The sequence below is a fragment of the Thermobia domestica genome, chromosome 11, assembly GCF_964235325.1.
Source record: "Thermobia domestica chromosome 11, izTheDome1.hap1.1, whole genome shotgun sequence".
Lineage (NCBI taxonomy): Eukaryota > Metazoa > Arthropoda > Insecta > Zygentoma > Lepismatidae > Thermobia > Thermobia domestica.
Window position 1 is genome coordinate 257,080,376 of NC_137464.1, and position 14,609 is coordinate 257,094,984.

Below are 14,609 nucleotides of genomic sequence, written 5' to 3' on the forward strand. Positions count from 1 at the left end.
TAAGGCTTATTGGTCGTTCGTTTTTTTTTTAAAAAAACAGTTATTATTAGATTGTATTGTACTTGAAGTTTTCCTCGTGTCTCGATAGTTCAATTTGCATGTCTGTATTCCATATCTGACCCATACGTCACGTTTTGGACTTCTTCAAATCAAGTAAATATTTAGTCTAACGTCTCCCAACTACGTCCAGTAGACTAAAAGAAAAAAATGATAAATTGAAGTTAATGATAATTAAAGGAACAGTGAGTCTCTAGAAACGTGGGCAATGAGTTCTTAGAAAACCCACAAATATGACATTTTTCATCACAAATGGCCTATCAAGTTTGCCATAAGCACCAGACTCTGTCATGTGATCAGGTCAAAACTCATGTTCCATGGTAACTCTAGTCTGGAGATTGCAAATCAAGATGTGTGAGATATTTCAAGCACGTAATCTCCGCGTGCGGTGCCCTCGGTAATTCGAAGAAGATGCATATACTTTATCATAATTATTGATTAAACAACTTGACTTTTGACAATTTTCTATCCATGTTTACCGTACAAGTTATACATATAGTTATTAAGCTCTTTATTATGTCTGCAATAAGCTTTCAATTAACCATCTCCTTATTATAGTTTTTTTTTTTTTTTTTTTTTTTTTTTTTTTTTTTTTTTAGATATGTGGACAACTTCATTTTCTTCACTGATTTTCCGTTACTTTCACGTAGGGATGCGCACGAGACAAGATTTGAGGCTGTCTCGTCTCGAAAATGTGCTGTAAAAGTGATGTCTCGACTCGAAAAATGTATATTTTTTTCTATTGGAAGAGCCGTGTCTCGACTCGAATTTTGTTAGGAAAATCCTGTCTCGACTCGTCTCGTACGCATCCCTACTTTCACGTTTACGTTTCGTCCATTTTAGGACAATTTATTTTTTAAATGTAGAATCTATAGACCCTGTTCTATATTTAAGGTAATTTTTAGTCATCTCACTCTTTTGGTTTTTGAGATAAGTTTACGAATTATTAGTTTTTTTTTAAAAAAAAAAATATTTTCCATTGACATAATGTTAAGTTGCTTTTTTTAAAATTTTTTTTGACAATGTTCCATCCATTTTAGGACAATTTGCTTCTGGAATATAAAATCTACAGTCTCTTCTATATTTGAGCTGAATTTTAAACATACTTTTTTTTTTTAGTTAAGTTTAGGAATTATTTGTTTTTTTAATTGATTTTCCATTGACATTTATCTTAATGTTTCGTTGTTTTTCTGACTAAGTTCCGTCCACTTCAGGACAATTTGCTTTTCGAATATAGTCTACATAGTCTCTTCTACATTTAGGACAAATTTCAGCTGTCTCCCCCAAAGTCTATCCACATTCATTGCATATGGATAGGCCCTTACATAATCTGGAATAGAACAAACAAAGAAACAAGAAAAAATTTACACTAGAAATACTTTGACCTCGATGATGGGAGAATTTAGTGTTATAAAATCTTCAGAATCTCACGGTCATTCTACGTGACATTTTGGGACATTGACTTCTGCTTATTAGGGACGTCTACGAGACGAGACGAGACAGAACTCTTCAAATAATAATAGGTAGGACTACCATTTCCGACATCAGAGACATCACTCTACACTCTCATGACACCTTTCCGTGACGAATACAACTTTAACTCTTTGTCGTAGGCAACCTTGTTATTCATCGATCTTAGAAGTGGAGGATATTTGTCATGTGAATTATAAGCGATTTTAGCCCCTTATATCTATTTCGGGTTTTAGTATTGGATACAATTAAAGAATATTTGATGTTAAAAAAGATTCGAAACATAAATCATGTTTGTTATGAGGATTGATCTTCCATGATTGTATGAGAACCTCCGGAGCACTGAACTGAATTCATGTTTCTGTCGTGGTTCAAGTCTCACATATGAGCTCCTGGGATGAATTCAATTTCCGGTCTTGGTTCAACACTCACGTATGAACACCTGCACCAAATTCAATTTCCGGTCACGATTCAAGACTCATGCATAAGCACCTGCACCGAATTCAAGTTCCGGTCACGGTTCAAGACTCACCAGTGAGCACCTGTACCAAATTCAAGTTCCAGTAACGATTCAAGCCTCACGCATAAGCACCTGCACCGAATTCGAGTTCCGGTCACGGTTCAAGACTCACAGATGAGCATCTACACTAAATTCAAGTTCCGGTCATGGTTCAAGACTCACGGATGAGCACCTGCACCAAATTCAAGTTCCGGTCATGGTTCAAGACTCACGGACGAGCATCTGCGGCCAGCAGCGAATTCAAGTTACGGCTGTGGTTCAAGACTCGCGTTAGTACTAGGTACCGTCCATCATAACCCCCATGTTGCCTAAAAACGCAAAACCCAAAAGGACTTAATACAACTGAGAGTATAAAATAAAGTCGAGAGGGGTGGCTGTCTGGTATTTCAAAGCCATTGAGAGTAACATGACTTTATCTCTCACCCTGTTGACAAGGATGCTAGAAGATGCATCAGTTATCGTAAGAGGAAATTCTTAGCTGTCAAACGCAAAAAATATATGACTCTTGTTGCTTCACGGTTCTTCTCGCATTCTTTCCGTAAATGAAGTTTGTCTGTGAAAAGTAATTATATGCATTTTAGTTTTGCAATCTTGTTTTTAAAGCATCTGGTAGTCTTTTCTGCTTCTCCATACATCACAACACGTTTCCATATATCATGAATTCACACCAAACAAACACCAGTCAAAAAAGCACAAGCAATTAACCGTCTTCCAACACATTTGAAGTTCTTTCGATCATGACATCACAGTGTTCCGACAAGAGTGAAGCAATTTCTGTCAATTTCTTCACAAAAGGACATTTGACAGTGTGCTAAGTCAACCTGCACAACAATACCTGTTTTCCTTACTCGAATGTTGAATAATGAAATCTTGATGTATCCAGTTTGTATTTGTTTGATGACTCAATACGATTATCGTTTTACATTTCGTTCCTTCCTTCGACAACTAATGCTTAATAATGGATCAGAAATTGTGTATTTGAACTTGAAAGATCAGTAATGTTTCCAAGAGTTTCGTTTTACGTATTCCGGTTAAAACAGCGTTTCGAATATGACCATCGTTATTTGTGTTATATTGGAAGTGCCTACTAAAGAGAGAAAAAAGAAGAGCGTTGTAAGGTATTGTTTTCAGTTGCTAGGGTACTTACTTCACACTCAATTTAATTTTCAATTCTTGTCAATTTTTTAAAATTTCACTTTGCTTAGATATATCTGTACTAGAATTACCTTTCGAAGTGAACTTCTGGTTTACTATACAGTAGAGCAGCGTTTCCCAATCTTTTTCAACTTGCGGCACACTACGGATGTAACTTGAATTCTCGCGGCACACTCATAGATATTATTATTTGTAAATATAAAATACCGTGGTATTTTTTCTGTGATTATTGATCTTCTTTTCACAGAGAAGAAAGCTCGATTACTGTTTTTTTTTTTTTTTCCGTGATAGATCATTATGCTTATTTTTCATTCTAATTTAAAAATAGAAAATAACTGCAATGAAATATTGGACTCAGGTTTTTAAAACTAAGCTTTCTTTTTCGAAAACTGTATCCAACCTTTCACTAAGAAGAAAAATCACTAAATAACGAACGAACAAACAAATCTCTTTTAGTTTTAAAACACAAATGTAGGTCATTTGTATGCATGTTTGCTCTGTCGAAAAGATTGAATGATATTTTAAAATTTCAAGTTACGAACTTGTCTGCAACAATAAAGAAGCAATAATGATCATAACAATGATAACAAATACTTTTTTTTTCAACATTAAAAATGTACAGAAAAGTAACACGGTATGAAACTTAAAGTTGTAGATTCATAGTAGAGGTTCATAGTAATGTGAAATACAAATATACATTTTTTTCTTATGTCTTGCAATTAGATTGCTATAGAATTAATAATTTTGTTTCGATTTCCTCGCGGCACACCAGCGACCCATTCACGGGCACACCGGTTGGGAAATGCTGCAGTAAGAGTCTCGAAAACTCGGCCAATGTGAACCGAAGGGTGAGCAGGCCCTTATCCAGGGGGTCTAGGGGGGGGGGGCCGGGCCCCCCTAAATTTTCGCTTCCCCCTAAAATTTTCACGGTAGGCTTGCAAATGAACTATATAATACGATGATAAACTATAGTATGGTTGGATCGCCCCCCCTAACTTCAGCCCCCCCCTACATTTTTGGGCTGGTTACCGGCCTGTGACAGTTTGTGAAAATGTTGGGTTATCGGGAATAGGGTTAAAAACAAGAATAAGTACGAGTGTTTCCTTAGAAAATACAGTACTTGGTTGCTTGAGAATGCAACAGAGAACAAATTGCCCAATTACTCTTAAACAAAGGAAAAGTACGTATTTTAGGAAGGCATAGAACCTTTACTTATACATGGAAATGAAAATTGATGAATACACACTGTACACTAATTTACTTGATAAGACAGATCTCAGAAAATACTTTATAAAGGCACAAAGCTGTCTATAATGAAAATTAACCTTGAATGGTTCTAAGTGCGGGTATTTTTTTGCCTTGCCAGAGTGTGGCGGACTTATCCGGTCTGCCGGATTATCGAGTACCAGTGTTGCCACACTTGGTACAATTGTACCAAATTCAGCCCTTTTTTGTCATTTAACGGCCCACGTTGGTACCACGCTGGGCATTTTCAGCCCCTTTTGTGAAAAAGTTGGTACAATTCTACCCAATTCAGCACTATTTATCAAATACTTGTCACATTTTAAAAAGTGTCAGTACTATTATCCTCCTTCGGTTCGTGAAATAAGCAAGAATAAGATGCAATAATTTATATTTTAACACACGAACTCGGAGATGATTGACTTGTTCCTCGTTTTATAGGCCTTTTCAAATATGACTATAATACCGTTTTGGTTTATTAGTCACTTTGAAATAGAGGCGCGTTTGGTTTCCTCACAATACATACCAAAGATGGTAACATTTTTCCCTTTTAATTTGCAGCCTCTGTTATACTCTCTACACGCGAGAAAAGTTTCATCTACTTCCACGGTTCTTCGGGGTCCTCTTATTTGGATGTTTCTAGAAAGCATTTTTTTTGAAAAGAGTAATTTCCTGATTTTGGCTCTTCTAGGGGGGGGGGTGAGTGTTCTAGGACTTTATCTCTTTTAGTTTCGTGTTGTAAAGAAGCCATGTATTACATTGGTATAAAATAATTAATTAAGCCCTTTTTGTTTCAATTTGGTACTATTTTTCAGCCCACTCCAGAGCTAAGAGTGTGGCAACACTGTCGAGTACCGAGTTTTAGGGATTCTACTATACAGTATAAGCAAATTATCAGCAAATGAACTGTTGTCTTTGATTAACAATCTATATATTAGGAAAAGGGATGGGGTTTAGGTAAAAAGTTAGTTACATACAGAAGATACGAAACTCGTAAATTCAATTAAGTTCCTGTATAACCGGAAACCCAATGAAAACTATCATATGAGCATTTATTTCCGCTGTTCGTATTTTTATCCGTACTTTTAAGTGCAACTTCGAAAATATCGTAATTAGTGGCGTTGTTGTTCACGGGACGAAAAGGGCAAAATACAAATTTCTATAACAAACATTGTTACATAGTAAAAAAAAAAAAAAAAAAAAAAAAAAAAGTATTAAATATGAATCTTAAACTCTAGTACTTATCCAGTCGCCATGTTGTTAACTGCCTTCAGTGATTTTTTTCTATCTAAGGCAACGGAAAGTCAATCTTAAAAAAAAAGAAAAAAGAAAAAAAAGAAAACAAGAAAAAAAAAAAAGAAATCTGGTTTTATAATGTATAACATTCATTTCTTTACAAACTTGGTACTTATCGTTGTTTTCAAATACACCTACAAACAGTTGTAGATAGTAGAATCTGTGCAGGTGCACAGTGAAATATAACGTGATCAAAGAGTGTGTCTAATGTTTTCAACACACCATTTATGATGTTTTTGACTTCAAAAAAGTTGTTCCGATGATAACCAATAAACACATTTTTGAATGTATTGGAATTTTCTCTTTGGTAGCTGACTACGTCATTATTTTCATGCAAAATCTATTTCATTTGTACATTTAATAATTGACATTATCTATGTTGACATTTTGCTGGTATTCATCTCGAAAGCATTGAAAAATTCAGATATTTGGATTAAGGTTGAAGAGGAAAATTTTCCTTATAACTATTCTTGTTTCGTATTTAATAAATCGAGGTTTTGTAGGGGACCGCGGTGGTTCAGAGGTAGAGCGTTCACATCTGGTGGATCGGGTCCTTGGTTCGATCCCAGCTCGCGCCAAATGAGCCTTGTGGTGGACAAACACGGTGTGCGTAAGCTTTCTAGTGGTTGTTCCGTTTCCTCTCACTTTCTTCATTCCATCATTTCATTCATCTCTCATCATCACTGTCTCCTTTAGCCTAGCCGGCATAACCATGGAACGTAACACTTAAAGATTTTATTTTTCGAGGATTTTTAATTTCCCAAAGGATTTTTTTTTTTTCGAGAGAAATTTCCCTTACTAATCTTTCCTCATTCATACCAGTTCAAAAGTGTCAACAAGGCTCGAACCCACATTTGGTTTCCAACTCTCACCCATAAGGAAAACGAAAGAATCACGATCTGTTTATCTAAATAATAAATTTTATATTTCACCTGTAAAATAAAAACTGACTACGTTTGTGCAAAGATAGCTGTTGTTATGTTTAGATATGCTGACGTGATATTATAGATCTGCAAATAAAACTTAAGAATGCAAATAATTCAACAATAAAAATGTATAACTTGAAGCATGTTATTAACAAAATTAATTACCAGTGTAGGATATGCAGGAGAGCTATAATATGTTTTTTCTTCAAATATGGCTTCAACTAATGCATTGTTTGCTTCTCATAAGTACTCATTTATAGCGAAATTGTTGTTGTTTTGAAAAATCAAATAACGTTGTAAAATGTGGTGTTAGAAATCATTCTCTTGACACACACACACACACACACACATATGTATACATAAAACTTGAGATCAGAGTTGCCAACTTCAGATAACAAAATTATTGTTTTTTGTCTGTAAAATTATCGTACATTACAATATATATATATATATATATATATATATATATATATATATATATATATATATATATATATATATATATATATATATATATATATATATATATATATATATATATATATCGAATATGTGCTATGTACGTGACAATTGTAGAAACAAATTGACACTTGAGAGCACAAATATCGTATGTCCAGTTTTCAAAATTTTTCAGGAGACTGTTTCGAAGTGATAAGTGTGCCCTAGCAAAGCAGAGAGCAAAGCTTTGCGATGACTGTTCACTGTATATTACCAAGGAGCTATTTACAGTTAAGATATGATATTTGTGCGCGTGACATAGCAGGTATCAAGTTATGGAAATAGCTGACAAAGTCAATATTGAGAAAAATTGGACATATGATATTTGTGCTCTCAAGACTCGAAATATAGGCTAATAATACTAATAATAGCAAAAATATATAATAAACTTATCTAGTAATCTTCAGCTTGGAACTCCAAATCGGCGTCACTGTCCTCACCACACACACACACACACACACACACACACACACACACACACACACACACACACACACACACACACACACACACACACACACACACAAATCTTATAAAGACTGCTCCGGACAACAACAAAATTTCCATCCCCTGGTAAACGTAATTGAATTTAAAGAATGAATGTAGGATATTTCCATTTGCCAATTCTAATCATTATTAGTTTATTTTAGCGGGAATGATTGTTAAAAGTCTCAATGTGTATGTTTTATTATTATTTAATGCACATCTACATAGACGTCAACTTTCGTTGGGGGGAAGACACTTGCCCTCCCCAATATTTCAAGGTGGGGTCCTCGTAACCCTAATATAATCCAGTCGAAGAAGGATTAGCACAGAGGAGCAATAATTTCTGTCGTAAACTTCGTCGTGCCTTTGCAGTTTTCAAAACGGTATTTTGAAGCTTCAACAAACACTCTGCCAGCACTGATATGAAAAGTAAAGATCAATGTAGTGCACAAAGTTGCAGTGAAGTTCCCAAATTGTGAACCTGCATTTGTTTTAATGCCGTTAAGCGAATTTGACTTAGGATGTGAATTTCGCAGCGAAGTGGATGCAGCCGAATAGCGGACTGAGATATGGGGGAAGGAAGGAGGCCTTCATCAAGCAGTTGATAGAAAACAGCCGAATATGGTGATATATTTATTCATTGTTTGACCCCCCTCCCAATATTTTTTCAAGTCGGCTCCTATGCACATCTACAATTAATTTGCACATTCAAAAACTGCAAAAATGTGTGCGTTGGGTAAAGTATTAAGACTTAATTTGTCGTATAAATTATCATATGATTGGCAAGCCTACTTGAGACTAACACTGCTTTTATTTGGCCTTCAATCACCTTTCTCCTATTTTGTCTTTTTTTCCCTCTTTGTTCATAAAAACAAGATGATTGGTATACTTTTTATTAAAAATAACAACCGTGATATTCAGCACATTAGCTTGATGTATGTGAAACACCTTACAGACAAGCCTAGTAAATGTTTTATGCATTAAATGAGAAAATAATGATTAATGTATTGAAATATTTGAGAATTTTTTTTTAAAAAGCGAATTGAGGTGTTATTGAGCCAAAACCGGTACAGATTGAGAATACCTAGACAACAAAATGGGAATATATTTGCGGGTGATATTCAAATTCAAATGCTTTTACTAAAAAGGGTAAAGATTCAGCCTAATCCTTCTATAATTAATAACTAAAAGCAGTGCCGTGCCGTGGGGGGAGAGCGAGGCGACGGCCCTGGGCGCCAAAGTAAGAGGGCGCAAAATTCGGGAGGAAAAAAGAAAAGAAAAGAAGGAAAGAAAAAAGAGAGAGGAAAAATTACTTTGAATATTACTAGTATGTAAGTCTTAGTTAAATCCTCTTCCTGCTTTAGGATGTGGTCCTATAATATTACTCATGTTAGGAAAATGCATGTTGCATATATATAAAATTGAAGGAAAAAAGTAATAGAAAACGCTCAAAATAAAGGAAAATCAGGGTTTATTTTTGAATATTTTCTTATGCTTCGCGCCAACCATGGTGGCGCTTTGCGGCTGGTCTGTCGACGTTACTCAATCATATTATGTACGGGAGCGCCGTCTTATGCTCTCGCCTCGGGTGCTAATTTTCCACGGCATGGCACTAACAAAAAGAATAATTTTTGAAACAGCTGAAAGGGACGTTAAACTCAAAATGAACTAAACTCACTTTGACGTTGTATACTTAGGGGAGGGGCGGAGATATTTTAAAATGTTCGAAAATGACCGATATTTGGGTCGAATCCATAGTTGTGGGGACGCTGAGATGAACAGTGACACTTCCAATGCCGTTTAAATCCAAATTCATCCCTTTAGACTTATGGCCAAAATGAAAATTATTTTCCCTGTGCGAAGAAGGGCTATTCTGCTAGTAATATATACAATATAGTCAGTTTATGAAATCCTGGGGAATGGGAAAATTCCCCTACTAATAAGTTACTGGGGTGAATAACGTAATTGTACAAGTCTGCAAATTAATTTAAGTAGTTTATAATGTCATTAACATATATATATATATATATATATATATATATATATATATATATATATATATATATGATACACAATTAACAAATGATTCTTAGTGCTTATGACATTCTTAATCTTACATTGTTTCAGTGGCGGCTGCTCTCGAGGTACGTCATGTTGGTAAAAATTAAAATTTTATCCCTTCAAACTCATGTCAGAAAACTTACCTAATGTACTAATTTTTGTGTACAAGAAATTTGAAATAAGTTTTCTTCCTTTACTTTGTAGCAATAAAAGTTTATATATATGACTTCCTTCAAGAGATGCCGCCACTGAAACTACATAAGATTACGTATACCACTAAGCACTATAGTTCACTCGTTAATTGCATAGTTAATACATATTAATTACATTTTACAGAACCGCTAGTGCGTAGTTTATTAATTATGGATGTTCAAATATGCGAACTCTCTATGTCGAAACAAAGTGTGCCTTCAGTTCTTCGAAGAATATATCAAGACAATAATGTCTTTACTCACACACTATAGTAGCTAATATATTTATAATAAATACTAAATTACTACATTAGAAAAATACAAGTCATTTACTGTAGTTAGTAAGGAAATCTACATAAATAATTGATGTTTTATATAATATATTATGTGAGTGCGATCTTTAAAGTGTAGGTATATTCGCAACTATACTTGTGTGTAGATGCTTTGGCCCCCTTCTCCCTTGGAATCAGTCCTTTTTGCCATGAAGTTTTTATTTTACACCCACACTTCGATTATTATGATTCCTCACTCTGAATATTTGTATATTAAAATGCTAGGTTTGTATATTTGTGGTCAAGAAATGTTTATACATTTGTAGCCAATCCTTTCGAAAGTGAGTTCTCCCAAACCATAGGTTCTAGAAAGATTCCCTTTTCACTGATCGATTGCAAATTTTATGTAGATTGTCCAGTTCTAATTGAATATTTTTTTAATGGCCGTTATTTCTTTATTACATTTTTAAGAGGTACACTGAAAGTATTGAAATTTTAAAAAGTAAAGCATCATATCCTACGAGGTATACATTCCAACACCATACTTTTGTAGAAGAGGTTAGTATATGTCTTCGGTGTTTGTTTCATGGCCAAATGATAATAGAAAACGAAGAACAACCATTTTTCCAATCTAAGATGAATCTTTATTGTTTGGAGTATTTTGCCCAATGAACACCATATATCACTGACATTATAATTAATTGTGTATGTAATGTGTTTGCTTATTACATACTGCATGCAAGAAGAAGGAAAACACTCATCATACATGAATTAGAAACTCCAACCGGAAGTAGGCTCAAATCTTGCAAACGGTGTGAGATATTGAAAAAAATAATCGAAAAAAATCTCCCCTTTATGATACCTCTTGCCGATTTTTATCAAGGCGTTTTCACTTGTGTCTGTAAAGTACATGTACAAGTGTACATATGTTGTGAGGAATGACAAGAAGATTCATACTCATATGTGAATATTGCGCTGTGTAGAGAGCGCAGGTTCAGATAGTAGTAAACAATTCTTTCATTTATTTTTATTTATCTAAATTAGAAGTTAACGTAAAAAAAAAAAATGAAACGTGTACGTACTATAACTAAGCTAATAATGTTGTCCTTTCTTGATTGCAGGAATTTGAAACAGTGAATCGTGGTAGGTGATAGCCATGAAGCAAGACAACCGTAACACCAGCGAGTTAACACTCGCATCCTACATGGATGGCGTCAGCTACACAACAGAATCTGATCTCGACGACAAACGGCATGACGGAACTGGCTATAACCGTAAGTAATTTTACATAAAAGATTTCTTCAAGATATTAAGGATTAGGGACGTACGAAGGGGAGTGGGTCCTGGGAATTTCGGACCAGGGGCGGATCTAGAAGGTAAGAACTGGGGGCATATATCCAGAACTCAGACTATGATAGGTATATCATGAGTTTATTATAAACTTCCGAAAAAAATATAAATAATAGCTTAAAATAGTTCTGTGATTCAAAAAACTGAGGGGCCTACGCCCCATCCGCTAGATCCGCCTCTGCCTCTCCATACTTTCCTGTAAATTTAGTCTAATTTTAGGGGTTATTCTACAAATTTTAACATAATTTATCTAAAGGTTAAATTTAGATCCGCCCTCAGAAAAAATTCTTTGAACCCCTCCCGAAATAAATTCCTGCGTACGTGCCTGCTATGGACTACAGGTTAACCTTATTGGTTATGAGACATGTGAGCCAGGATTCGATTCTGAGTGGGAAACCTAGTTTTCGTTGATTGTGATCAGTAATTAACAGTGTACTTTAATTAAGCAGTGGCGTTGAACTTTGGTCTACAGTGAGTCAGGATGAGAAAATGAATTATTACGGTTTAATAGGAGCGTCAGCAGGAAGGCTGTTTGTCTCCTTCATGATAAGGCCAAAGGCCAACACATACTGTACATTAAGAGCTCCCTGGTGGCTAAAGGTTAGCGTACACGCCTTTGGCGTGGGAGACTCGGGTTCGATTCCTAGATGGAGTTCATGTGGTTCTGATTCAACAAAAGCCGTAAGTCCACACCTCATATAGCCTCGCTGATGAATAGGGACGCTCAACCGAAAATCAAATCAATACATTAAGAATTCAAAATAAATTTTCTAAAAAAAGGGTAATTCAAATTCAAATAATAAAAGTATTACAAAATAAGACAACATAAAAAAAACTATAATAATTACACTAGAAGTTGAAAAAAAAGAACAAAATATAGAACAAGAAAATAGCTCAAAAATAGCAATAATAGTAACACGGAAAAGATAATAGGGAAAAATCTCAGAGAACGTTTACTATTTTTCAATTTCACGAACAAAAGTAAGAATGCGGTTATTGTCTTCCAAAATAAGACTAAGATTTTCAGGCATTCCTAAATGTTCTTTGAGATCTGAGTATTCCGGGAATTCCACAAGAATGCGCCGAATACTGAAAATGGCTAGAAACAATGGCGTCGAACACGTTTCACTTACTTGAACGTGTCTGGGTTGTATTCCTGTAGAAAATAAAAATGTATTGACCCAACATTGGTTAACCATTGGGCAAGGGTTGTCAACTTTTGAAACTAGTAATTTAGAGAAAAAAATGAATGATTGGTATTTACGTCCTTTGTCAGCGCTTAGGGAGAGTGAAAGATACTTCGAAACTTAAGAGCCTGCCATACTAAAAATAATACAAAAATTTAACATTTTTCTTTTGCTTGTTTTTCATAAGTGAAAGGACATAATGAAATGCTATTTACCACAATCAGAGATAATGTTATTCTACAGCAGAAAATATGAATTTGAAGAATTTTCAGTGTTGCCAGAATAACCTTTTCCCCCAAAATCTAACTTATGACAACAACTAGAAGAACGAACTCACCTGCATTTGATCACGAATCATGTTGTTTTGGTATCTTGTGAACTAAAAATGAAATGAAATGAAATCTTTAGGTTTTACGTCCCACGATTATGCCGGTTAGGCTAAAGGAGACGGTGATGATAAGTAATGAATGAAATGATGGAATGAAGAAAGTGAGAGGAAACGGGAGAATCCCGAGGAAACCCACGCACACGGTGTTTGTCCACCACAAGGTTCACTTGGCGGGGGCTGGGATCGAACCCGGGACCCCAAGCACCAGAGGTGAACGCTCTACCACTGGGCCACCGCGGCTCCCATCTTGTGAACTACCTTGTAAATAATTTGTAATAAACAAATTAGTTTTAATATATACTTATTAATTTTTTTTAAAAAATAATGTTATTTAAAGAGTAGTTCACAGGATACCAAGACAACATGACATAATCAAATGCAGTTGAGTTCGCTCCTCTAGTCGCTGCCTTTGGGGGAAATTTTATTCTGGCAACACTAAAAATTTTTCAAGTTCATATTTTCTGTTGTAGAATAACATTTTCTATGATTGTGGTAAGTCGCATTTCATTATCTCCTTTCACTTATGAATTTACAAGCAAAAGAAAATGGTAAATTTTGTATTATTTTTTTAGTACGTCAGGCTCTTAAGTCACCTAATACAATTTTACGCTTACATACGGTAGAAAAGTGCGTAAATAAATCCGTATCCTCCTCCCTTTTCTATAAAAAAAAAAAAAATCTTTGATGAGGTCGTAAATTACAGATTTTAATGTCATATGTTCATTATCAAGTTCAACTCCATTTATGAATATGGTAAAATAATTATAGGGGTTCGTTGAAATTGGTATCGCTTTAAAGGCTAAGAGCTTGTACTGAAAACTTTTGAAATGCCCGCCATTTGTGTTCTAGTAAGTTGGCAACACTGAACGTTATTCTATAGCAACACTGAAGCATTCTATATTTTGTCGTTTTGAAATAGTATGATTATTTTTTTCTTCTATAATTATAGTTCACGGACACCAAGATGTGAGTACGAAGGAAAAATTGAAAAATCTAGTTCCAAAAGCACAAGATAAGCTAAGAAAGTCATGCACGAAGAAACTTCTGTACAAAAGGATTCCTATCCTCAACTGGTTGCCCAAGTACAATTCATCGGACGCTGTTGGTGACTTGGTGGCTGGGTTCACAGTAGGACTCACTGTGATACCTCAGAGTTTAGCCTACTCTCTTATTGCAGGGTTGGAACCTCAGGTGAGTGAACACACACATTTACAGCTACACTTCATTTTTTTTTCATGCTCATTAATGAACCATTACTACTCACTTGCATATAAACGAAAGATATGTTTTCATGGTTGGCCCTAGGCAATTTGCCACCCCGTGCAATTATATCATTTGCCGCTCTCCATTTCTCCAGAAAGAATAAACCTCAAAAGCCGCCATTTTAAGTATCCTGCCCCATCGTGAATAACGAAGGGGAGGGAAAGTGCACTCGCACTCAGAGAGGCCTAAACACAACAAATACAATCTAGTTGTGATTGTTTTCTTCCTTTGAATAACAATCTATTAT

At 35.1% G+C, this 14,609-nt stretch overlaps 1 protein-coding gene across 1 annotated transcript in view; it reads left to right on the forward strand.

The window, feature by feature from the left end:
- LOC145664968 (sodium-independent sulfate anion transporter-like) overlaps positions 1 to 14,609 on the forward strand; it is a 67,748-nt gene that overhangs the window by 23,112 nt on the left and 30,027 nt on the right. The window contains 2 exon segments of the mRNA XM_081732121.1: positions 11,296 to 11,448; positions 14,049 to 14,290. Of these exon segments, the coding sequence (XP_081588247.1) occupies positions 11,331 to 11,448; positions 14,049 to 14,290 (360 nt within the window). The 5' untranslated portion in view covers positions 11,296 to 11,330.